The 27,013-nt window shown below is 41.5% G+C and overlaps 3 protein-coding genes and 1 long non-coding RNA gene across 5 annotated transcripts in view; 2 read left to right on the top strand and 2 right to left on the bottom strand.

The window, feature by feature from the left end:
• Positions 1–28: 28 nt before the first annotated feature.
• On the top strand, positions 29–2,642 carry acat2 (acetyl-CoA acetyltransferase 2; the record flags this gene model as incomplete). The annotated part of the gene is made up of 5 exons (XM_042333247.1): positions 29–227; positions 898–1,020; positions 1,117–1,271; positions 1,704–1,814; positions 2,224–2,642. Coding segments are annotated over 5 exons (759 nt in total), but the record flags the coding sequence as incomplete, so codon positions are not given.
• Positions 2,643–3,405: 763 nt separating this feature from the next.
• On the bottom strand, positions 3,406–4,936 carry LOC121848561. Of its 2 annotated transcripts, none has more exons than XR_006084934.1 (4): positions 4,921–4,936; positions 4,397–4,589; positions 4,062–4,224; positions 3,406–3,767 (listed from the first exon to the last, which is right to left on the bottom strand). It is a non-coding gene; the product is annotated as an uncharacterized LOC121848561 (long non-coding RNA). The 2 variants fall into 2 exon arrangements; XR_006084933.1 differs by lacking the exon at positions 4,921–4,936 and adding an exon at positions 4,676–4,691.
• Positions 4,937–5,571: 635 nt separating this feature from the next.
• Positions 5,572–16,577, top strand: LOC121848559 (ADP-dependent glucokinase-like). The gene is given in 7 exon segments (XM_042333246.1): positions 5,572–5,776; positions 8,347–8,506; positions 9,836–10,026; positions 10,647–10,743; positions 12,126–12,262; positions 15,098–15,292; positions 15,295–16,577. Coding segments are annotated over 7 exon segments (1,425 nt in total). The 5' UTR covers positions 5,572–5,601; the 3' UTR covers positions 15,765–16,577.
• A 7,936-nt stretch (positions 16,578–24,513) lies between these two features.
• The window catches only part of LOC121848584 (methionine synthase-like), a 43,148-nt gene continuing 40,648 nt past the window's right edge, over positions 24,514–27,013 (bottom strand). Inside the window, 3 exon segments of the mRNA XM_042333604.1 lie at positions 24,514–25,127; positions 25,468–25,580; positions 26,018–26,210. Coding sequence (XP_042189538.1) covers positions 25,038–25,127; positions 25,468–25,580; positions 26,018–26,210 — 396 coding nt within the window. The 3' untranslated portion in view covers positions 24,514–25,037.

Raw genomic sequence — 27,013 nt, 5'->3', positions numbered from 1 at the left:
GTCTCTGGCCATGCACATATTTATATAAAGGTTTGAAGCTACAGAACGTTTCGCGAATTACTTTTCTCGTCCTCTCGATGCAGCTGAGAACGTGGCGATGCAGTGGCATGTGAGTCGAGAGGAGCAGGACAAGTTTGCTGTACAGTCCCAGAACCGAACTGAGGCAGCACAGAAAGCTGGCTATTTTGAAAAAGAAATTGTTCCTGTCTCCGTCCCTTCCAGGAGAGGTATGTGCTGTACTCCTAGCACGTGTGAGTGCGTGTAGGAGAAGGTTTCAGAAAGTTGCATATTCTAAGCTTTTTCAAGCCTCAAAACAAATGTCATAGAGGGGACCTCTATAGAGGTATATAAGATGCTGAATGAGATTGAGAAAGTAAACCTACAATAATATATTCAGATACACCAGGCCAGCAGAAAACAAGGTACAGTTTCAGAGTTGTAAAGGACATTATTTAGGACACACAACAAGAAGTGTTTCTTTACACGTTGCTGCAACTGCAGTAGATTACCAGGAGGGATGGCAGAAGCTAGGTTGCTGGACACTTTTTTAAAAAAAACTATGCGGTAATGAGAGATGATAGCATGGATATTCTGGAAGGCTCAGATTGAATAGGCCGAAAGGTTTTATTTATCCAAACCTCTTTTGTGATCTTATGTCATCCAGTCTGCCCTAAACCCTATGGGCTTGCAAGAGGTCTTCCAAACTATTTGGCACTCAACCAGACAGAGGCCAACATTATTCACTTCGACTAACATATGTGCCACACTTGTTTTTAAATGTATAACACTTATAATGAAATTAAAATTTTATTTGGTACTATTGTGTAGCCTCGAAGTGCTACATTTTAATTAGGAGCCTTAATAATCTAACATCATCCTCTCTCTCTCTCTCTTCAGGGCCTATCGAGGTGTCAACTGATGAGTTTCCCCGTCACGGAAGCACCTTCGAAGCCATGTCTAAACTAAAGCCGGCTTTTGCAAAGGGCGTATCTGGCACTGTCACTGCTGCTAATGCTTCAGGTCAGCAGAAAGAATCACTTTTGTAATTTGCTTATAAAGTCGTTGAAAAGAAGGCAGTAACTTTACTGACAACACACTCTGTTTGCTGTTCTGCAGGAATAAATGACGGGGCCGCAGCTGTGATTCTGATGAAGAAATCAGAAGCTGACAAGAAATGCCTGAAACCTTTGGCTCAGATTGTATCCTGGGCCGAGGCTGGTTTGGATCCTGCCATTATGGGAGTCGGGCCTATAGCAGCAATAAGGAAGGCCGTAAGTAATACAAGAATATTGTTAATACTTATACCTCTTCACAGCATAGAGCCTTAACCAGACTCAGACATGTTCATTTATTAGCACAACTCTACTTTTATATGGTGTTTCCTGTTTTGGGAATGGGCTATCCTGCAAGTGAGAGAATTGGCAGCTATTCTGCCCCCAGGACTCTGCTATTGTTTTTTAAGCACCTGCAGGAGACGAGACTGGGGTCATGGCTCAACTCCAGGTATCTCCCTTTCCCATTTGGAAAAGGTCTGCTCGGTCACTCCTCACATGGCTGATATCATTGCCTGAGGAGCGGTCAAATTGTGTCCCCCTGAAGTAGGGTCAAGTAGATTGTTTCCTTTTCAACCAATGATTCACCCACTGTGCATTCCATCATCTTCAGATTCAAGGGTAATGACTTAGATTTACTATTTATTCTAGGTAGAAAAAGCCGGCTGGACGCTGGATGAAGTTGATCTCTTCGAAATCAATGAAGCTTTTGCATCACAGTCTGTAGCTGTTGTCAAGGAACTGGGTATAAACCCAGAGAAGGTGAGAAATGTAGATATAAAAATTGGCACTACAACTAAATGCAATTGATCCTTTTTACTTCCTGATTCACCCAATGGGTCAATGTGGGATGTAATAAAACAAGAAATTGCATTTATAAAGCGCCTTTCATGTCGGGAGGATGTCCCAAGTTGGATTCGGGAGGGATGGGGGCCAGGAAGATGACCGGTCAGAGGAAGGTTTTGAGGACCTTGAAGGAGGTAAGGGAGAGTTGAGGTGATAGGGCTCTCGTTGGAGTTCCACAAAGTGAGAGCAGATAGGCTGAAAGCCTGACTGCTGATGGTAGGATAGGCAGGGGACCTGAAGCAGGCCAGTGGAGTAAGGAGAAAATTAGGGAAAAGGTTTTCCCTCTTTTTTAAAAAAAATGCATTTTTTGTGTTTGTCTTTCTAGGTAAACATCCAAGGTGGTGCTATTGCTTTAGGTCACCCTCTGGGAATGTCTGGGTGCCGCATTCTGGTTACACTTCTCTACGCACTGGAGAGAACAGGAAAAAAGCGTGGCATTGCTTCTTTGTGTATAGGAGGTGGAATGGGAATAGCTATGTGTGTTGAAAGGCAATAAATTACACCTAAATTTTACTACAAGAACTGAAGATACTCTGCAGCTAAGCTACTGACTGGATAAAATTGAGCTTTTATTTTAGGTTACAGCCTGATTCCAATGAAATGTAGGTGCATTTTGTTTTTATAATGAATGTGTAAAGTAGGTAGGTTTTAAAACTATTCAAAACTTCAGTCCACATAAAATGGTTCTGAAAATTAGTGTAACTTTTAAATATTTGATTAAAAGTACTGAAGTTTGAAATCATAGTAATATTCTTATGGAATCCAACTTTTATTATAACTCCTTCCTATTATCTCTCAATTCAGATTGACCATTTTTTCTTTATGAAATAAATTGCTCAATGTACCATTGCTGAATCTTGTAAACTGACTCTCAAATTACATCAAGTGCCAGTATTTATAGAAGGGCAAGATGGTTGAATACATGTGAGAAAGCAGGGGAACATTCATTGTATTTTAATTTTGCTTTAATTGATTTACAAATGCTGCCCTAATACTTTTGAGCGTTTTATCATTCCCCATGGTAAGATCAGCAACCAAGAATCAGAGAGGTTACTTATTTGGGGAGATAATAATCATCCTTGTATTTGATATAGTGCCTTATTACATCCTTCCCCAGTAGTATTTTTAATTAATGTTTTCCCCAGTGAATTTGTGTGAGGGAGAAATCATGTCCACAATGAAATAACATACACAATTAATTAGATTTGAAAAGACCAGAAGCACAACATCAACGTTTATTCATGAAATTAAGGTCCCTACATAGATGGGCTGATCACTTGACAACTGTCACATTTTATTTCCGAAGGAGCTTGAAGCACAACTGTCAATGTACAGGAAATAATTTTGCACAAATAACTTGAAAGAGTTGACTATAGGTAACAAAGTAAGAGGTCTTTTAAATCCGGTTTGGCCAAATAGCACTAAAAAAAAAGATCGAGATATAGTATAAATAAAAAAAAAAAAAATACTGTATATGTGAACAAAGCACAATAAAACAAAAAAGCATAGTAAATTAAACAGAGCACTAAACAAGTGGCACTGAATTTCAGACAAGTATGACAAGCTGCTCAATCTAGAACAGAAGTACAAGAAGCACCTGATGGATGCCAAGAGTTAAACATAAATTATAATAGCTGATTTTAGAACTCAGGTGCTTCAGCCATTAAGCTCTCCACTTTGAACTGCATCTTGGTAACTCCTTTGTCTTGCTTTTCATCTGGGTAAAGTTTGATGAGATCATCAATTCGCAGGATGGTTATAGCAGCTTCTGTTGCAAACTTCAGACTCTTGACTTTAACCATAGTAGGCTCAAAGACACCAGCTTGTTTGTTGTCCCTTGGCTTCCTATTCAATAAATCAAGACCAATCCTGCACAAACAAAATGTGAATTTGATTAACACTGTTTTAATAGCCAGTCACTACAATATTGTAAAACCTTCATAATTTCCGATTGAATTCTGACAACTCAGCCGTAAAAGTTACTTTAACAAGATGGAGAAAATCAATTTTGCACTTTACTGCTATCTGGGGCACCAGGTCACCAAAAATCAATGATTGCTCATGAATTGCAACAATGTTCAAATTTAGTTTCATCGCTGATTCAGACAACAATGGGTCTCAAGTCACAATCTTTTGCAGACCACAGTACAATAAAATTTTTACCATTTCAAAGTTTTGCGATCAGGATTGACCTGAGCTTCGTTGTGGAATGCACGCAACTTTGCAACAAGGTCTGTAGAATCCTGAGCAGCATTCACTGCCAGAGTCTAGGAATAATCAACATGGCCCGGGCAAATTCTGCAATGGCAAGTTGTTCACGTGATCCCTAAACAAAAAGACAACCAACAGTTAAATACATGAAGTACTTTTAACTTATTTTCTTAAAATAATTTTTAATACTGCAAATTAATAGGGACAGTAATCCCTGGTTAATCAGCTCAAAGCATACGGTAAAAGTGCCCTCCCCCAATAATCTTGAAATACAATTAAACCCATACCAAACTAGTTGCATAGTTTTCCAGGTAGATGGAGAGTGCAGCTTCCACAGCCCCACCTCCTGGAACTAAAGACTTGGACTCAAGCACTCTCTTCACAACACAGAGTGCATCATGTAGGGAGCGCTCCATCTCATCACACATGAAATCATTTGCTCCTCGCAGAATGATTGATGCAGAAGTACGGGCCTTTGTACTGAAAAATACAAATTAAACTTTACAACAATAGTACTTGTGAGGGTTGGGTTAAACTCATTTTAAAATGTCAGCATCAATTTATACCTCACTTTTAGAAATCAGAATCTAGATCCCTTTTTCAATCACAAACTTTGTGTGCACTGCTCCTGAATGAACAATACCTATTGCTTATATACTGTTATGCAAAACAATATTCATTGCCGACTTAAACCAGGAATAGATGTGACAGTTCTACTTTCATCAGGAAACTGCTTGGATTATATTTATATGCACAACAAATTTAATCTGCATCTGTGCAGTCAATATAAAAAAAAATTCAACACAATTACAATCCCTGCCCGGCAGGGGCCTGCCCTGATCATCATCATCATCATCATCATCTTCCTGTCCACATCTCGGTCACGCATCCCTTCCCGCAGTGATGGTCCCAGCAGCTGGAGGGAGGTGAGGCCAGTCACAGGTTGTTTGCCTGACCCCCTCAGTGCTGAGCCCTGTGGCTGCTCAGGTGGCTGTCAGGCAGTGGCAGTGCGCAGGCGCCGCTCTTTGTTGCCCTTTGTCCGCCAGGTGAGCCTCGCGGCCAACTAACTCGCTCGCTAAAACCCGCCGCTCAACCAAACCCGTGGCGCGGGAAGTCCCGCCCCAGGCGCCGCACCCGATTGGCGAGCAGGCCAGTCGCCCTCAGCCGATTGGTTCGACTTGCGTGTCGCTCAGGCGCGGTGGGCCCGCCCCCTGCTCCTCCCGGAGAGCGACACATATGTCCGGGGGGCTGTGGCTGTGGCTGAGGCAGCGGCGGCCGCCGGGTTATCCCTCAAAAAGGAGGAGGAAAAAAAAAAACCCGACCCGCGGCACCGGGAAGCGATGGTCCCGGTCACGGCCGAGTTAGGCCCCTGATCCCACCGCGTTTCGTCCCTCACCGGCTCCCGGGGGAGGCGGCGGCGGCGGCTCCAGGTTTCCGGGTAACAGCAGCTTCCACGTTGCCCGGTGACCGCCGAGTCCAGGGGTCCACAGCCATGGCTCCGGGCCTGAGGTTCGGGGCGGCTTTCTCGCTGCTCGTGGTCCTGGCGGCTTACTGGTACCGGCAGCAGGTGCAGGACGAGCTGGATGGGCGGCTGGAGACCGTCTTGTCATCGCTGCTCAAAGCCGAGAGCAAAGTGGATCTGGAGCAGCGGCCCCGAGTCGCAGTCGGTGAGCATCGGGGCAGATGGGGGGGGAGATGCGGGGATGGGGCGAGACGTTTGGGGCGGAGCAAGATGTGGGTTGGGGCGGGACGGGGAGGGGGGGGCCCGGGGCCGGGGGGGACTCGGGGCCGGGGGGAGACTCGGGGTGGGGGAGACTCGGGGCCGGGGTGGGGGACTCGGGGCCGGGGGGAGACTCGGGGTGGGGGAGACTCGGGCCGGGGTGGGGGACTCGGGGCCGGGGGGGGAGACTCGGGGCCGGGGTGGGGGACTCGGGGCCGGGGTGGGGACTCGGGGCCGGGGGGGGGGGGACTCGGGGCTGGGGGGGACTCGGGGTGGGGGGAGACTCAGGGCCGGGGGGGGGGGGGGGGGAGACTCGGGGTGGGGGAGACTCGGGGTGGGGGGGGGGGTGTCGACGTGGATGGTGATGAGTGAGTAGCTTTATGCGTGTGGGGGCGGTGGGGTGGGTTTGTGCGAGTGGGGGAGGACGTCTCAAAGCACTTCAGAGAATATACTGTAAAGTGAATTGACTGTATATTTGTGGGCAAAACGCGGCAGCCAATTGCGCACAGCAGCGTCCCCACAAACAGTCGTGGATTGAGTGACCAAATTATTATTGCTTTGAAGGAATTGTTACCTGAAAAGCGATCCGCCCATCGACTAACAACCGGGTTCCTACTTACCGCTGGTAAACAGAGACACAACAACAACAACAACAACAAGATTCCATTTATAGAGCGCCTTTCACGTCGGGAGGACGTCCCAAGGCGCTGTGGAGTAAGGAAACTTGCCCAACATTTCGCCCTGCGGGAATCGAACCCGGGTCCCTCGCTTGCGAGCGAGTGCTCTAACCACTGGGCCACAGGACTCCACTATTTTGTGAGAAAGGGGGATTTATAAGCTCTTAAGAAAAGAAACGGTTGTGAGTTATGAATATAATTGCCATTGAAGGTTATCACTTTGGTCCCCTGATGTTCGAGCAAGCCCGTTCAGTGAGTAGCTGGATCCATACAGACTTGGAATGATTTAGGTGGGTTCTCCAGTCTGTGCTGAGTTAGCTGATCTCAGGCAGGGCACGGGTAGAGCTGTTACAATTGGTTGCCGGCAGCGGGGTTAGGGAAGAAGAAAAACAGCGCGATTCCTACTTTTGATAACCAGCAAAGTGACCTCCTGCTGTTATGCACATGTGTAGACTACTCCAGGCTGTGATGCTTACCCACCTCTAGAATTCTCCCCCACCCCCCCCCCCCACACACACACACACACACACACACACAGAGTGTTATGACTCACTCGAAAATGAATGCATGAAGAATAGCAGCTTTGGTGAGGTGTTGGAATTATGCAGGATTAAAAGGAAAAAGGAGTCCACAGTCTTTCCGAAAGGGAAATTTCGGCTACATTGTTACTTATCTTAAAGGGGAGGTCTTTTAGATCCCAATCCAAACTTGATTCCCCATTCGTAAGATAATAATGATGATGAGCTATACATTTAGTAATATGTCTTTTACGTTGGGATCTCCTTGAACTGGCTCCAAGGTGACATGTTTTGCAAAGGAATGTCAGAATCGAGCCAATACTCAGTGACGATCTCGGTAATCCAGTTCCTGAGCTAAGCGGGTCCGCACTATTCCAGAGCACTGCTGATGACAGCACAGCCTCATTGGTAGGATTTGGAAGGCCAGACCAGTCACAGGGGGCAGGGACTTTTCCCACTCGGCTCCCGTTGACCTTGCAAGCCAAAGCCCTAATGGGTAGCGTGGTTCTAGCTGGACAAGCAGCGGGAAACCTTGCTGGGCACTGTACTCAATGGCAAGCTATACCCTGTGAAACGCTTTGGATGTCTTGAAGATATGATAAAGCGCTATGTCAAATGCAAGGATTATTATGCGGTTTTAATTGGTTAGACACCAGCAGTACCCAATGAACACTCTGGGGACCCCAAGCCTTGGCTGTTGCTAACCTGGAGCCAATACTTTCTGGAATTAGGTAAGCAGAATGTGTCCCTCCAGGGAGAGAGTGATTATTCCGACAATCTATCTGGAATTTCCATTTATTGGTGGGATGCACGGAGCTCTGTTTAATTTGGATACACTTAAGTATGAGGATAGATTTCCGCAAGTGTCAGACACGAGGTTAACGATGTCTTAAAGTCCTTCACAAGTGATTGTTTTGTGGGCGAATGTGGTAGCCACAGGAATGAGTGATCTGTATTCACAGCATTGCGCACAGCAATAACCCACAAGCCACGGTGTGAGTAACCAATTTTATTAGGGGATTGTTGTTCAGGATACTAGGAGAAATTTCCGTAAAATTGTTTCGCTTCCTTTCCTGGTCTTTGTTTTATAGATGTAAATTTTAATTCAAAGAGTTGGTTGGAAGAAATGTAAGCAAATTAGTGGTAGCAACCACCTGCGTTTTGAATAGTTATCTCTAGCTTTGAGAGAAGGGCATACTGTAGTTGAAATATAGTTCACAGAATTGCATGCAAGTTAATCAAATATGTTTATTCCAGCAATATCTAACCTCTTATTTTTGTTCCTCAAACCCACCTATATTCATAATAATTACACATTGCAGGATTTGGTGGCTGCCTCGACATTGTTGCAGATGGAGTTGCTTTGTTAAACAAAGCTGGCGTCAGACCCAGTAACAAACCCATCCACCACAATGACATTAAGACAGAGGAACATCTGGCTGAAAGCTTTGCATACTTCTTTCGTCCTGGAGCTGCATCAGAGTAAGGAAATGATGTGAATTGAGTGAACTCGTTAAAACTATACCTTGGCTTGGACAGAGATGTATATTTTAGTTTGATTATTTTTTAAAGTATTTTGATAATTGGGAGTCATAATTCATAAAGATAGTGTGTGCCCTGAGGTATTCCATTTTGTTGGAATAGTAATGAGGCTCAATGGAGCTGCAATAACTTCTAAGTACAGTGTTAGATTAAACAGTTGCATTAGGTTTAGAAATCACCTACTCCTATAATTGTAAAGGAGACTAATTTGTTTGTTTTATTTAGATATCATTTTTAATATACATTAGTTCATTTTGAAATGTTAGATTTAAAATCACGGTAAGGGTAGTTAAGCCATACTGTCCAATCTGATTTGATCCATGATCTCTGAGTTATCTGACCTCCCATTGGAATGCAATACTATAGTATTAACTAACTCACTAAAATAAGTTTAAAGCACAATTTAAAATGGAACATTTGAAAACTACTTGTATGCATGGCTTCTCTGAGTGAGGTTGCCTCAATGTGTGGAATTGTTCGCCCACAAAATACACACAGTCACGCGACTTTCATTGTATCCTGTGAAAATGATGTGATAAGATGCTATATCAGTTGTAGTTATTATTATTGTGGTGGTTTTGCTCTGTGACTTTCAATATGGAGTGAATTGAAATCTACCTCTCTTGTAATGAAAGAGCACTTTAGTTCCCTTTAATCAGGTTTAACAAAATGTTAATGAGTTCCTTAACATTAGACACAGATATCTATTTGAGGATTGATCTGAATAAATACAGCTACATGTGTGTCATTGTGACTCTTTAATTAAAAAAACAAATAGATACAAAGATTTAACCTTTTTTTATTTGTATTTTATTTATTATAATGAGATGATCTGGATTGGATGAGTTGTTCAGAATGTTGGTGTGAAGGAATTGAATTTCTGTATAGAGTTGTATTAGCATCCACTCTGGTCTAATATCTGTGTTTCTACTAATATGAATTCAATCTGTTACTGCTAGACATAGGAGTCTTGCCAGATACTGTATTAAAGTTTCAGTGACCACGCAGAAAAGATTACACATTGCAGTTTTCAGTTTCCTCTTTCTGGGGAAAAGCAGTCATTGTGTAATCGAATAGTATCCTCTCAGCTTTCCATGTATTCTGACTGAGCTCAGTGGGTGTCAAGTTAGCAAACATTTTTTACATTCAATAATACTGCAAATGAAAAGCCTTGTATAGTTATTGTATGCGTGTATTACTGAGTTATTTTACCACTGTTCAAATCCTGTGAGTTATGATTAATGACCAAATTGATATGCTTGTTTTCAGACGTTTTGTTTCAAACATCACGCTATTTCGTCAGTTGGTGAAAGCCACACAAAGTCTTCCGCGAGTGCGATGGTCACTGGGTGGAAATGCGCCAGTCATGGCAAATCGCCTTGCAATAGAAGGCTGTGAGGTGCTCATGGGGAGCCGTCTAACCTCTGACCTTGTTGACGTCCTTCAGGAACATGTGACTGGTTTGTACAAAGAAAACCATGTTTGACTTGTACTTGTCAAGCACTGACACGTTTTCCTTCGATTCACGACACATTATGTTTATGTGCCTTTTCTGTTTGAAAAAAATGCCATCTTTGGAACCTGAATATTTACTATCAGTGTATACCATGGTTGGATTGGGGGTGACGGGAAGCTTGAAATAGCTGAGATATTGAACATATAAACAGCATTGATCAATACCAGACAATGCCTCCAGTGAATGCACAGTTCCCAATATTGAGTGTACTGTCGAGAGCAGATGTAGTGCAGAGCAGGAGAGGAGGCACTTCTACTTAGCAAGGGAGAGAAATTGGAGAGTGAGCCGCTCTTGTACATCTCCGAGTAGAAACAGGATTGTCACGTACAGTTCTTTGGAGCAGGGTGGTTGTTTACCTCATCAAGCAGAAAATAGAGAAAATAAAATGCTGAGTTTGACAATATTAATAATCTTAATAAAACTATAAGCATTTTTGAAATTTTTTTATTGTTTAGATTTGTATTCAAGGCAACAATTGAGCAAAAATAGTTTCATGTGATAAAGCATATACCTTTCACAATCCTGACCAGAAGCTTATTTTAAATCTTTTTCCCCCTCTTTTAGTTACGAGCAAGGCAGTAGATGAGATGGATATTCACTTGATTCTAGAATATTCAAGTGGGTCCAAATGGGGTGAGCTGATGTCTCAAAGAGCCAACAGGTTTGTAATGCAAAAGACATTCCAAATATGAAAATTGAATGTAAATCGGAGGCAGATTCTGTACATTACAACTTAACAGATCTGTCGTTCAAAAGCAGCAAAGGCGTAGCTGAATGAAATTACAGATGGTTATGTTTGGTCAGCCAGGAGTTTGATGTATGCAGTAACATGCTTAAGAGTATCCAAACCAGACCCATTTTCATATATGTATGCCACCTGGTGGGACACATCCTACTTACCTAATTCTGGAGAGTATTGGCTGAAGCTTGTGGACCCTCAAGAGTGTGTTGAGATACTGCTGCAGTTCAACCAGCTAAAACTGCATAGCTTTGGCTCAGGATGCGCACCACTGAGATTGCCACAAAGGATTGCCTTTTCTGATATTCACTTGCCAGTTCAGTTCCAAGGAGACCATGATTATCTCCCTATCCCCCTCCCTCAGCAGGATGATAATAACAATATTGCATTTGATATAGCGCCTTATCATGTCTTTGAGGCGTCTTAAAGCGGTTCACAGAATATACTGTAAAGTGAATTGACTGTATATTTTGTGGCCAAAATGCGGCAGCCTATTGCGCACAGCAGTGTCCCACAAACAGTCGTGGATTGAGTGACCAATTATTAGGTTTTTTTAAAGGAATTATTAACCCTGGAAAAGCGAGCCGCCAATTGACTAACAACTTACTGCTAGGTAAACAGAGGCATGTGGGGTAAGAAAACTTACACAACATTTTGCCCCGCCGGGAATCAAATCCAGGTCTCTTGCTTGCGAGGCGAGTGCTCTAACCGCTGAGCTACAGGATTGTTAGTGCTTGTTACTATTTATGCCAGTTATATACTTAAACATTTTTGTATTCAGTAAAATTATTATATCAGTATGCCATCCAAATATATCCTTTATTTGAATTCTGCAACATGAGTGGTGCGTGTATGAATTCCTTCAGAACAATGAAAGGACCAGACACCCAGAATATCTAATAAAAGGAGCCCTAAAGCCTTGAAATTAAACACCATGTAAAACGTTATAACATATGCAGATTTAATCTTAATTTGGAAGCCAGTTTTCTACAATTTTCTTTACGAAAGACTACAGATAAACGGCTTCCAAATTAAGCCTGAATTAACATTATTCCAAAATGTTGTTAGTTGGCTCTGGTTGGATAGCTATCCGATGTGTGAGTTTCAGCTACTGCCTTTCAGTTCTGTAGAGTGTGGCAGCAAAGGATGACAGATGACAATTAATTCAAGTAGCAAATTGTTTCTTGAGTTGAACCAATGTTTTATTAGAGTTGTGGTGTAGTGTTGGTATTGTGCTTCTACGTGCATTCATTTTAGATGTGCTTGACCAATTAATTTCTGAAAATAATTGTTGGTTTCCATAGATTCATACTCCACAGTGACTCCTCCAACCCTATGTTAGAATCACTGGAGGACTTTGAGGCACAGCTCCTTGAATTTAACCCAGCGCTTCTAGTAGTTAGTGGCCTTCAGATGATGGACAATTTTCCCTTTAAACAAGGTGAGTGCAAAATACAGCTCTGTGTTCAAGTCTTAATCTTAATTTAAGACTAAATGATCTCACAATTATCTATATGATCACAGTACTTATGAAGAATCAATTTGTCCTCTGGCTTTTGGGTTAGGGAAGAGTATCTGGCCAAAATGGTTTGGGGATATTGTGAATCCCTTAAAGGGGTGGGAACATAGTTTTCTAAATTGACTTCCTCTCATATTGGATGTTTATTAGTCTATGGAAATTGAACTTCATACAAAGAATGAGGAAATCCTTGCGTTTGGTAGTAAATGGGGAGAAACCATGGCTGTGGATTCAGAGTCTGACTGATTTTTCTGATCTTGGCAGAGCTCTCATAGGCTGCTGTCTTGGGTTGGAGAACCCAAGTCAAGCTTTTGCATGCTGCGCTAGAGCAATGTAAGCAGGGTATAGCTCTCAACCACAGCATTGGTTGGAGAAGGCTGGGAGAAACGATGTATTTTGGAAAAAAACAACAATGTTGATACTTTAGATACGGAGTCCTGTAGCTCAGTGGTTAGAGCATTCGCTTTGCAAACGAGAGACCTGAGTTCAATTCCAGGCAGGGCGAAACCTTGGGCAAGTTTCCTTACTCCACACGCCTAATAATAATCCCTCCAAAACCAAAAACAATAATAAATTGGTCATTTTCAATCTATGACTGTTTGTGGGACATTGCTGTGCGCAATTGGCTGCCGCGTTCGCCCACAAATATACAGTCAATTCACTTTACAGTGTGTTCTGTGAAGCGCTTTGGGACGTCCTCCCGACGTGAAAAGTGCTACATCAAATGCAAGGATTATTATTATTTAGCAGTGTGTTGTAACTGTCTTATGCAGAAAGAAAGTACATACAAGGAACATCTATCATTGGATCCTTTTCTTATGACAATAGCATTTACTTTTCAGGATTTCCACCTGGGCCCCAACAGTGGTGTTCTGAGTCATTATCTTTCTCCCACCTCTTCCTCTAGGGAAGTGAAATTCTTCCGCCTTGTTTCTTCCCCCTGCCTTTTCAAAATTCATCTTTTTGACTACGCCTTTTGCCTCTGCATCATTCCAAGCTCAGGTTTCCTCTCAGTCTTTGCAAAGTGTTTTGAGATGTTCTCCTATTTGAAAGGTGCTGTGTAGATGTAAATTGTTATTGTGATTGCAACCTGTTCATTTTTACATGTATATTTAACCCCGGAGAGTAAATCTTCAAACAATTCATTGTTATGGTTTCTGAAGATGCAATTGTGATAATTACAGACTGAGACTGTACTTACTGAACATGTGGTGAAATTGCAAGATCAGATTGTACTACTAAACCTGTCCAGTTCATTTTAAAGTAAGGAGTGCATGAATTCATTTGCACGTGGTGGCTTTACACTGGGTTTTAAACGATACTTAGGTTTTCAAAATTCCACATTATTTTTATTGTCCCTGTCAAGGATTTGTTTTAGTTCCAAACAAGAGAAGTGAATGGCTCCCAGCACTGTAGTATTTTCACACTAAATGTTAACAAGTTGCATATTGGTTCAGAGTTCGATCTCAGTAGATTGCTGAAATATAGATTTTCCTGTAACTTTTCCCCTATACTTAGTTCTTGCAGATGGCATTTGCAGCTCTCTGCATATCTGGACGGAAGGAGAAAAACTTAAAAGTAGAGTTCTGGAGCCTAGAAATATGCTGGCTGCTACTGTGCTGCACAGGGAATGTACATGGGAAGAGTGTTTGAGTGGATGATCTAAGCTTTTTGTATGTCTAAGTGGAACGGTACCATCACAAGATAGGAAGTCTGCCTACATTGTACATGCCATTCCAGAACAGGCCTGCGTTCAATAGATGCTGACTTGAGTCCTACTTGTAGAAAATCCAACCGAGTAGTTTGTAATACTGGATTCACTTTCTTGTAAACAAAAACATAAGTCGTTGGGAACACTCAGCGGGTCAGGCAGCATCTATGGAGTCAATGTTTCGGGTCCACGATCCTTTATCAGAACTGGACAAGGTTCTGACGAAGTTCTGACGAAGGGTCATGGGACCGAAACGTTGACTCACTTTCCTTTGTCCATAGATGCTGCCTGACCTGCTGAGTGTTTGTTCCCAGCGACTTATGTTTTTGATTTCAGATTTCCAGCATCTGCAATATTTTGTGCTTTCTTCACTTCCTTGTGATGTTGGTTGTTGGTGGGCTGTGTTTAACGCTTTTTTCAAAGTACCAGACCGTGACAGGAGTGAGTGATTTTGGTGGGACCAACTGCGCTGTTGGGCTGGAAAATGCAGAGAACCAAAGTGCCACCTTGTTCAAAAAAAGCAAAGTGCCTATAATTTACTGTCTGTATTGGTTATTTGAGTCTGACTTGTGTTGACAACTTCTATGAAACTATGTGAAACATTGTAAGGTGCCTAAATGCTTGGAAAGGGAGATGTGGTGAAGACTGTCTAATGACTAACTGAGGCAATAGAGCCCCACTTTTAATTATCCTAATCCTTGACTGGTGACATCTTTAGCATTTGATTGCATGTGGAAAGAAAACAGCTTGCACAAATTGCATCTTTCAGCATGTGTTAAGGGATCTTAAATACCACACAGCAATATAGTGCGTAGATGTAAATGAACCTTCATTGCTATTTGCGGGGCATTGCTCCGTACAAGTTAGCTGCTATATTCACCCACAAAACGCGCAATCCAGAACTACATGTAGTACTTCAGCATGATCAGCATATTTTGGAGTTTGAACAGTGTGGCCTTAGCATTTAGCTAAACTAAACTGCATTTGATCCCAGAACAATTTACTATATTTTTTCACCTGATTGTCTTGAATTCTTTTGGTGTCAGGTCAATCTGAAGAGAGGCTAAAAGCGCTCCAGAGCCTCATGCTCTCTGTCGACAGAACAACTGGAATCCACTTTGAAATGGCATCATTTGTCAATGAGGACCTTCTGAAGAGCCTCTTTACTTACATTGTTCCTTATGCCGACTCTCTGGGAATGAATGAACAGGAACTCCCCAATCTTCTCAGCATGGTAAAGGGGGTAACATCACTCTGCTGTCAGATCCATACCCAAGGGTGGCATGTGTACTTGACCAAATGCGTGAGCTCTATCACATCTTGAACTCTCAGGAAGTAACTTTTGGTCAGCGCAAGCTGACTCGGCTCCACGTCCACACTCTTGCATTCCAAGCCATCATTGTTGCCAAAGGGTCTGCTTGGAAGAACACTATGTCAGCGACTGCCAAGGCTTCCCTTACTGCAAACCGCCACGTGTGTGGCTCTCCACACATTGACACCAGCAAAGCCAAGCTGATCATGGATGATTCTTTTTCTGTGAGCAGGGAGTTGGGGAGTAAGAAAATTCCACTGCAGGAGAACCGACCCGTTTCGTGCTGGGAGGAGAATGACTATGAGATCTGCGTGGCCCCGGTGCTGGTGTGTACTGAGGTTTACCAGACCGTGGGTGGAGGCGATAACATTTCTGCAGCCAGTCTCGTTCTTCAAATCTGATGATTTCTCTACTCACATGTGGTGGTGGTGGAGGGAGGGGCTAAATAGTTGCTCTCTTTTTAACCCTTCAAATTGTTTGGAAGCATTACTATCTAAATTGTAGAAATAAAAGTTAAATTAAACTGGTGTTTTCCTCCCAACCCTGCCAAATTCTCATTGAAAATCTCCACTTTAAAAAAAAACAAGTTTTATGTATTTCCTTTGGAATCCTTGTAGTACGTAAGAATTGACTTCTGTGTTTTACATTTTATTGAAGAAATTGTGATTAAATATATTCACTTTTCAGATTTTTTTGAAAGGCCTCGGATGTCTGAATTTTGGGTTGTAATCTATTTTTTGTCTGATTTGTCACACTCCAGTTTGGCTGAATGTAGAAAGATGAGTAACTAGAGTAACTGTTAACCTTTGAAGGATTATTTTATAAATGTGCTGAACCTAAGCAGTCACTGCACAGTATCATGATCGACCTTGGGAGAAGCTACAATTTAGAATGCATTTTGTCTTTTAGTCAATAACTAAAATTTCTTGTGGCTCCCAAAGCCGTTGATTTTAAACTGAGCTGATCTAGGGTATCTCTGCTCTTGGGTACAAATAGAATTACACTAACTTTAGTTCCAGTCAGGCTGTTTATGGATTGAGTTTGTTTTGTTTTTATAACCTGTTTTTCCTCCTTAAATACCTTATTTGTACTCTTACTCCTGCCCACTTATTACATGGTACTGTTCTGAATAATGATTCCTTTCAAAATGGACTCTCTCGCCACTTGTTCCTTTTTTATTTTAGAGGTTGTTCTCCCCCTCCTCCACCCCCCCCCCCCCCCCCCCCACCTACTCACTCTTCTCTGGTTTTCTATAGGGGATGGCTGTACCAGGACACCGTTTCCATGAGCATCCACAGCTTTCTGATGCCTCATCTAATTGGGGATTCATAATGTGTGCGTCTATTTGACAATCAAGGAAATTGCACTTGATTCTCCCCTCCCCCAGTGTCCAAATGCAAACAGATGTGTGCGCGTATATATATATATAAAATATATATGTTCAGAGCAGGACTCCTGGCTTTGATTTCCTCTTTTTCTCCCACTACCCCTCCTCCCAAGTGTCACCTTTCCTCTCATTAGCTCGGATTGCAGTACTTTCACTGCAGCCTCGGCTGTGATCGCAAACTCGATCCAGATCTGGGATCAAATGTGGAATCTTAGTATGACTCCATTTAATGTAATTTCCCTTCAAGTCAAATGAGCTCCTTAGAATCAGTCAAGAATGCTGATCTTGAGCTGCTGTGATATACTCTGTAAAGCATTTTGAGAGGTCCCGAAGACATATCCTTACTCCACGCGCCTAATGATAATCCCTCCCAAAAAACAAAACAGTAATAAATTGGTCATTTTCAATCTACGACTGTTTGTGGGACATTGCTGTGCGCAATTGGCTGCCGCGTTCGCCCAGATATACAGTCGATTCACTTTACAGTGTGTTCTGTGAAGCGCTTTGGGACGTCCTCCGTGAAAAGGACGTGAAAAGCGCTATATCAAATGCAAGGATTATTATTATATCAGATGCAAGGATATTATTGTCAGTGTGTTGCATTCCATTTAAAGTTCATGTCAGTTAATGCCTAAACCTGCTATTCCTGTATTACAACCTACATGCTAAGATTAAAGGTATATTTCATCAAGTTAACTGGTCACAGTAATGTGAATCTGTGGAATCCGGAGGATGGGAAATGCAAAAACAAAATAGAATTGATAAGTTCACAAGGTCTTATAGTGATTTGTTAGAAAATAGATATTTATCCTGATTTAGAGTGAAAAATGTATGAGGAATATTATGAGGATAAAAGGAACAGGTAAGAAAAAACATGGGAACAGGATGAGGCCATTCAGTACAAATTTGATCTGCCAGTTTATTATTGCTTGGTACTAGATATTTTTCATCTTTTTTTCTATGGCACTAATACCCTTAAATACATAAATTACAAGTAAAATCTGCAACACCGTCTTTTATTACCTTAACAAAGTTTAGTTACGTTGCTTTGTTAGTGAAAAAACATGAGGTAGAGTGAAAGTTAGCACACATCAGCTCAGTATATTAATCTGTGTTTTTAAAAAAAAGCTTCAGAATTTTTAATTAGAAGTGGTCATTTTCTCATGTTACTAGGCATCAAAATGTTTTTTGCTACCTGAGAAATAATACACAGGAAGAAGCAGAAATCTTGTATTTGATGCATTTCTTCTTTTAAAATTGCCATTGTGGGATTTTTTTTCTCTTTGATTCCTCAAATTACAACTTCGACTCAGGATAGCATCTCAGAGTGCTTAACATTGGCGGAGTCTGACTCCGAGCTGGGAAAGGTTTTCAGGAGAGACTTGAAAAAGGGGAGAGAGGGGGCAAGGCGGAGGGATAGTGTTCCAGAGTCTCAAGGTATAGTGGCTGAAAGCGCGACCTCCGATGGTGAGGTGGAGCCAGTCGAGTGGAAGAGCTGGGTGATGGATTGGGGAGTGAGGAGGTCGGAGAGTTAGGGAGGTGGCAGAGAGTGAAGGGATTTGAACACGTGTGTGAGGATCTTGGAAGTCGATCCATTCGGTGATGGAGCCTGGGCAGAACTGGTGAGATGTGGGTACGGAGTTTGGTCCAGGTCAGTATGTGGGCAGCAGAGTTCTGAATGAGCTGGATCTTGTGAATGGTGGAACTGGAGGTGACCGGCGAAGAGTTCGTTGGAGTAATCCAAGCACGGGAGGTGACAAACGCATGCACGAGGGTTTCAGCTGCATTTGGGGTAAGGTACAATCGGAGGTGGGCAATGTGGTGGAGTTGGAAGAAGGCGGTCCTGATCAGGAATTGGATGTGAGGGAGGAAGGACAACTCGGGGTCAAACCAGATGCCAAGGTTATGGTCTGGCCGGTGAGTCTGAGGGAGAGCCCAGGACGGTTGAGAAGTTCAGATCCGCAGGAATGAAGACATTAATGGGACCCAAGGTGTATGGCTTCCGTCTTGTCCACCTTCAGCTGCAGAAAGTTTACACTCATTCAGGCCCTGATGTCTGCCAGACAAGCTGATAGAACATCGGTGGACCTGGAGTCGATGGTGGAGGAGGCAAAGTAGATTTGTGTGTCATTCACGTACATGTGGAAATTTACCCTGTGTCTGCGAATGACATCACCCAGAGGGAACTTATAGATAAGGAAAAGAAGAGGGCCAAGGATGAAACGATGCAGCCAAGTGGATGTTTTCAAAAGCAATTTTCAAATCAGTTTTTAAAAATACAATCATTTATTTACACTCATTGAAACAAATTCAGGCATGTTGTCCAGGAACAGCAAAGCTTCCCGATTCTGGCGTCCGAGCTTTCAGTCAAGCTTCTCCAGGTAGTCCTCAACTCGGGTTTGTCGTGCACACCACCTTGTTGCTGTTGTAGTCTATTCCCTTAAGAAAACGTAAAATACATCCCTCCCCCCAAATTATGCAGGAATCTTTTTCAGTACCAAAACCTCAAGGAAAAAAATGATTTTTTTTGGACTAATTTCATTCAGCACGTTATATCACTGTTAAAAGTTGGCTGGAAGACACATTTGAGCTAGGACTATAAGCCACAAGATTTTTGAATTGGACAAAAACATTCTCTTGCTTTACTTTATTTTGTTCCGACGTTTTTGTGAATCTTGTCTCCTACCAAGTTTGAAGGACAGCTTGTTATGCCTATTCTTTTGTTTTTTGCAGTGCACAGCACTGAGCTCTTTGTGAGCTACCCTCTCCTCTGCTGAAAATGGTTCATTTAAAAAAATGATGCACTTTTTAAGGAGAGTACAATAATAATACATTTTAAAGTCTAAATTTCTCCCAGAGCAACAATGTAATCTATAAACCCGCTCTTGCCCCTTTCTTTTTTAAAAGACAGGAAATTGAGCAAATTACCTCAATAGCTTATTTGGAAAGCTCTGAACAACATTGTGAAGTGCAATAATCTTAATTTATCCAAGACCAGCTTACAGAGTTTCGTATGTAGTTTAATGTTACACCATCTTGATTACGACATCAATGGACGAATTGAGGGGCACAGCTCCACAGGGTCTCATTTCATGCCTGGTGATGCTGTATGAACTTTTACTTCAAGGTGCTTGTTCCTCCTATCGGAATAAACTCGGAGATGCTTTTGAGCTCTGGACTCTGTCCAAAACACTTTATTTCGTTCAGTGAAGGCGTGCTTTGATCTTGATTCCATTTGGTCACAAATTTTGCTGTGCACCAGTGTGTGGACTCACCCTCTTGAGGTTGTGAAAGCCGTAGGCAGGAGATAAGATACAGGGTACTTGTCTTTTTATGGTACACAAAACCGTCTAGAATTAACTGCATATTGGAAGGTACTTGTGTCCAATAAAATGTTTAACATTTCAGTTGCTTATGAATTGTTTCCAATTTTCAAATTTCACTCCACATCTCATTTAAAAATGTTGTTTGTATCTAAAATGTGGGTGTTGAATTGTCTAACCATGATCAAAAGCATATAATATCCTTAACATGTGATTAAAAAATCAAAGTCTTACAGTATCACCAATAATTAAGGGCACTTATATGATTTGATCACGGTCAGCCCATTCCCAACCCGCAATTTACAACCATTTTATTTAAGCCAACAGAAATGCAACAAAAATGTAGAGATCAAAAAGGAAGTGTAAATCAGAAAAAAGGTAGTCGTTTCTGACCCAAACTTTTATTAAATTCACAGGTGATGATGAAGCATTTAAAAAGTTTTTCAAACTGACATGAGATGTGAGAAAAACAAGTTAATTATGTTGAAATATTTGCATCGCGAATGCAGAAACCCAATTAAAGATCAACATTACTCATTACTTATGTGTCAGTTTTAAACCGTTTTGCCTGAAATGCGTACTACATCTCTGGGGGAGTTGACAGAAAAGAAATTTACCAGAAATTCTGGATAATTGAGATTACTTGGAAGGTTTCTTTGTTATGATAAAAATGGAATTTGCACTAAACAGGAGAATAACATCCAAACCCTTCAAAAAGGGTTTTGTTCAGTGCACTAAATCACCAGTAAATTCACATCTTCATCTCATTATCATTTAACAATTCTAGATTTAGTTCTGCTATTACAACCTGGTGGTATGAAAATGACATTGTGTTACATTGAGACAATTACACTGACAATCTCACAAAGAATACCAATGTCATATTCAACAAATTTGTGAGTAATCAACTGGGACTTCAGGGACATCGCTTTTCCGGCAGTAATAATCGCTTAAAAAATAATTCTATTACTCAATCCACCACTGGATTCTGATAATAATCTTTGCATTTAATATAGTGCCTTATCACGTCTTTGAGACTTGTCAAAGCACTTCACAGAATATACTGAAAAGTGAACTGACTGTATATTTTGTAGATGAAATGCGGCAGCAAACTGCGCACAACAATGTCCCACAAACAATCGTGGATTGAATGACATTTTTAAAAAGGGATTATTACCCCCGGAAAGCGATCTGCCAATCGACTAACAACTCGGTTCCTACCTACTAATGTAAACAAAGGCGTGTGGAGTAAGAAACCCAATTAAAGATCAACTAATGTTTCCTCCTGCCTGGGAATCAAACCCGAGTCCTCTCGCTTGCGAGGCGAGCACACTAACCACTAAACTACAGGACTCCATTATGTACAGAACCATTATTATTACCTTCAGAACTATTGAGAATTCTGTATCCATTCAAAATGAATGTGGCTGGTATACACACACGGGTGTCGTACCATTTTAAAAAAGATTGCAAATACAGTGAAATGAATGAAGAAATATTCTAAGAAATATTCGAAAGGTTGCATCAGTATTTGGTAATGTAACAGTTCTATGTAACAGTTCTATGCAATAACATTCTACAAGGCAACCTTTCTTGTACAGCAAAGGGTTTTCCTATGGGAACTTGTTTCAGAGATAAATATTGGCTTGATTTTTAGCTTTTCTCAATCTATTTGTGAACAACGTGTTTGCAATTCCTCCTCTTTTCTCTCCTTCTCAAACTTGATCTCCTTGCGTCATCTACTTTATTCTGGATGGCGAGACCACGTGAGCTGTGTACATTTCTTCAAATGAGGTTGGTCGAACCTCATAACCGATTGATGGGAGCATCAGTTCAAAAGGCTGAGTCAAGCTACATCAGTCCAGTTCTGTTTCTTACTGCCATAATTTCTCCCCCTATCCCCTTATAAGAGGTAGATAATGCAATCTAGAAAGGCCTCCAGCAACTCCTACTTATATCTTAAAAAGCTGTTTTGTCTTATTCTTGGCAACAATATTTAAAAAATAAAATCACCTTTATTTCCTAGAGAGGTAAATAGTTTAGTACACACATTGTTTGGCTCATGCTCTATTCCTATGAACTCCTCCACCTTTGGATTTAGTGAAGACAATAATGGATTTTCTGCAGTTACGTGGCTGCCTTTGTGCACTAATTTCTCCATAGACTAACAACTGGCTATTCTCATCAGACACAGTGAGGTGCAAGATGAGAAAAAACAATGATCAACATTATTTTTGAGGTCTGCATTGAGGATTCCATCGTAACATCTAGAAAAAAAAATCTTGTCAGTAAATAATTTTAGAACCTTATTTAGATTTATGTGCTGAGTTTGGATCTGAAAGACAAACAAGGCTGAGCAATATGAATAATGATTGACATCACAATAAGATTACTAGCAATGTGTTGAACTAGCAAATGAGTGAATAAATTAAACATAAGTAATTGTAAACAGTCAAAGATCACATGCACTTACTGTAAACTTAATTATAGTGTAGCTGCCATTTACTTTTTTAACATTGTATTGAATCTCACCACTGTCTTATTTATAGGTTTTACTTTCTGCAGAATCTAAAAAGACTCCAAGGCTGCCCTGATGGCCTAGTGAGTAAAAGCATTGTTTAAGTTACGCAGACCAGGAAAGTGACAGATAACTGCAGAGTCAGCCAAAGCATTTTTAAATTTAGTCTTAATATGGAAGCCTCTCTGGTCTTGCAGTAAAACTCAATGAGGGGGAAGGTTAAATGATTAATGCCTATCACAATCAGTCACGACCAATAGAAAGTATCACTGTGAGGGATATCAGGCTCTGAAATTCCCTGTTCTGTGGAAAATTTTGAAACCAGTTTTCCCCAGTTCTTTTTAAGAACTACAGAAAAAAATGACTTCCAAATTAAGACTACATATAAGAATTTGCCCAAAATCTGCACAATCTGAATTTTTAAATTGTCTTAAAGCTAAGTCTTAAAGCTTAAACCATGTGGAATTTTAGGATTCAGGTGAGAATGGGATTGGCCTTGGATGGGATTGATTATGATTGATTATGTTCAATTGCAGCTGCCTCATTGCTATTCCATCTGAGATGAGCTAACTCAGCACAGAATGGGGATCTTTCAGGTTGTCTGCCACAGTTCCACACTGGCCATCAAGCTGTTTTTTAAACGAGTCTAGTGTCCTGCCCTCTACCACCTTTCCTGACAACCTTTTCCAGTCATTGATTATCCTTTTAGGAAAGAAGACTTCCTGGTGTCTGTCCTGAAATTGCCCATTACAACTTTAAATCTTTGTTTTCAATCTCATTTAAATTTTATACACAAATCGACAGTGTCTTGGATATCTTTCCCCCAAAGGTGGAACCAGAGACTTGGCAGCATTCACAGTGAACTGACCTGGTGCTCTTGCTCCAGTTCACTGTGTATCTGCTGTGCTTAATCAGCATTAGTTAACGTACAGTACTAAGGCACACTGGTGGAAACAGCTTTAAAAAAATAGAAGATTTTTACTTCTATCAAAACCGAGTCTGAAGATTCAGGGAATATTCTACCCCATTGTGATTCCCACACCACCCTACCCCCACCCGTATCCAAGAATGCCAAAAGCTTTGTAAACATTATTGTACACCTCATGAATAATAAATTTGTCAATATATTAAGGTAAACTCCTTCACCCTAATGCATCCTAAAAGTCAGTTTCACAATGAGCTGTTTCCAGCCACAATAAATAATTCAGCCAATTATGCCAAAGCTGGCAGCAAATGAGACTTGTTAGATTGTGAAGTCAAACTGATCACAGGCTTGGTGACCGCTGATTTCATTTCTTCTGGACTGTTCTCTATACTCAAACTCTGCAGTAATTGCGTTATTGATATGTCAATGAAAGTACAGTACTGAGTTTGGGTTCTGTGCTCTTTGGTGCACCACATTGAAAATTCTGAATTCTGTTCCAGCAAGGAAATGCACAAGGAAGAAGCCAAGCACTTTACTGCTAGGAGAGTACACAGTTTATCGGTACCCAAGCCAGTCCACCGCTCCTGTGCATTGTCCTAGTGATCATTTATAGGTTGCCAAAGCCTGGGTAGGTTAAATATCTGCCCCACAGAGAAAATTAGAATCTTTCGGGACCTAACTGTGGAAGCGGTGGGGCTCAAGTTAAAATTCACATTAGCCAAAGGTTAATCCTAACTGGCAAGACACTGGCAGTTGCAATTCCACCAGGGATTAGATTCACTATTTATAATAATAATCCTTGCATTTGATATTCCGCTTTTCACGTCTTCTAGACGTCTCAAGGCGATTCACAGAATATACTGCAAAGTGAATTGACTGTATATTTGTGGGCGAAACGCGGCAGCCAATTGCGCACAGCAGTGTCCCAAAACAGACGTAGATTGAAGTGACCAATTTATTATTGTTTTTTTTTCTTGAGGGATTATTATCAGGCGTGTGTAGTAAGGAAACTTGCCCAAGGTTTCACCCTGCCAGGAACTGAAGCCAGGTCACTCGTTGGCGAGGCGAGTGCTCTAACCACAGAGCTACAGGACTCCAGGGCATAAGGGCAGCACATCCAGTACTTAGTAAATTATTTAATTCCGGCTGAACTTTGAAGCCCATTTTTTGTAGTTCTTAACAGAGTAGATCTAAACCCTGGTGGAATTTCACCCCCTGAAAGTGAAGTACTACGAGGCCAATTTTTCCTCCCCATCCCCCAAAATGCAATCACATGGGAATCCGTACTGTAGCTGGGCATGTCTGCTCCAGTCTTCACTTGTTACGATGTTTTAGGATGTTTTGTGATGTGTGAAGTGACTGGTGGATTTTATAATTAGATGGGTTCAGTAAAACTCGATCGTAATCTGCGTTTTGTTGATGTTTGCCAGAGCACTAACTAACTGAGGTTCATCCGGTTTGATTTGTGCCTCTTGTTAATCCTCACTCAAGACAGTTGTGCTCATGGCCCTTGAGGAAAAATTATTGGTCGTTGTTGTATCCTAAAATGGGTCCCAGCCACCTCTCGACATCTTCCAGCATCATCTGCTTCCTTGCCGCATAATCTTTAACCTGTAAATCAGTAAGGGAATTCCTCTTAAATTCACCGCTCCGTTATTCATCTCTAGTGATGTAAAACAAGTCAGACCAGCCTAATTAATACTAAACTGCACGAACCACAAGTTGGACACAATGATGAAATATTTTTTAAAAAGTGGGGCATAAGTTACAAGCTTCACAAATATACTGTGAAATCAGCTACTAGGCTGTGTGTGGTCCTGCTGTTTAAAAGCAGGAAGCACTCCAACACTACAATTTAACTGAGGGACATTTGTCACAGCAGTTCCCAAAGCTTTAATTGCGTTAAGATTTCATTTCCTGAAATTGGGCTTTAAACAATTTAAATATATACCTGATCCTTTGTAATTTTTCCAACTGCAAAATACATGGACTGTGGGCTGGAGAAGTAAAGTCCAGAGACTGCTGCTGCTGGTGTCATTGCTAAGGATTCAGTCAGTTTAATTCCTGTGCAGAAAATAAAGCCTTTTCAGAGTGTCACAACAGGAGTAAATGAAGATAAATACTTTAAGACAATAATTCCTTATTTACAGTAAACTCCTGATAATTCATCACTCCAAGGCAAAAGAGTTCAGTGACGAGTTATCTGGAGTAGTGAGTTCGGCATATATATACATAAATAAATGTGGCTGGGACATTGACAGCACGACGATTTAAGTGGTAGTGACAATTTAAGCCACGTTTAAGTTATCAGAAGTTTACTGTATTCATTCTAAAAACACAGCAGGTTGACCAGCATTGAGAGAAAAAAGCAGAGTAACATCTGGATGTTGCCTTCATCTAGTTACAACTATCCAATTATCGCCAAATGTAAGACAGAAGTCTGACTGACTGCCTACCACATTAGCAGCAACAAAGAAACCTGGCTCCCAAGAGTCTTTTACCTGTACTCTCCTGAACACTGGCTAGATTCCACATGGTTATTTTCTCGGTGTGATCAGGCTGACTCGGATATCCTGGAGCTGGACGGATCCCCTCATAGCGGATTTTGTGCATGTCTGAAGCGTCCAGGTTCTCGCCACGGCAGTAACCCCAAAATTCCGTGCGGATTCTTGCATGGAGCTCCTCAGCAAAGGCCTTCCAAATATGGAGGAAATTAATTGAAATCAGCAGCAGGTACTTTACAGCTTAACACAAGTGTCAACCGAAATTGGTAAAAGGCATTTCACAGCTGAAATTTTGTGGAAATTTCCAAGTCTGGAATGGAATGCGTGCTCTCGCCCTGGTAGGTAGGATACATCCTGCTTACCTAATTCAGGAGTGTATTTGGTGCAAGCTGGCAAGAAAAGAGCTTGGGAATCCAGAGGGTGTGTTGGGGTACTGACAAGAGTTTAACCAGCTAAAACCATTGAGAGCCCTGTCTGGCAAGCTTCCCATTAGGGCTTTGCAAGATTAATTGGAATGGAGTGGGAAGAGTCCTTGCCCCCAGTGAAATTAGAGTGCACCGGACACCTTCATGTGATCATTAATCCGTGCCACAAAGAGCAATGAGAGGAATAACCAGTCATTCTATTTTTAAGGATTTTGCATAAGGTGAAACATTCAAACTCAAAAACAGTGTCATGCAATCTTTTATGTCTTGATAGACACCAACAATAATATATAATTTGAAGGATAGCAACTTCCAACAATGAAGCTCCTTCTGTCCTGCATTGGACTGAGCCTAGATCATGAATTTAAATTGAGCTAGCCTATTAGCTACTGCAACTCTGCAACCCCTACTGCAACTCAGCGCATACTTGTGCAAACATTAATACTCAAATATGGAGGCTGACATACCTGCAACTGCAGACAAGCATTTTTCTTCCAATATTAATGTCATGAGATCAGCTCTGCCACAGTATCTGAACACCCATTATACAAACACATAACCCTGGTGA

The sequence above is a fragment of the Callorhinchus milii genome, unplaced genomic scaffold, assembly GCF_018977255.1.
Source record: "Callorhinchus milii isolate IMCB2004 unplaced genomic scaffold, IMCB_Cmil_1.0 Scaffold3, whole genome shotgun sequence".
Lineage (NCBI taxonomy): Eukaryota > Metazoa > Chordata > Chondrichthyes > Chimaeriformes > Callorhinchidae > Callorhinchus > Callorhinchus milii.
Note: the sequence above shows the minus strand (reverse complement) of the source record. Positions and strands in the feature narration are given on the sequence as shown.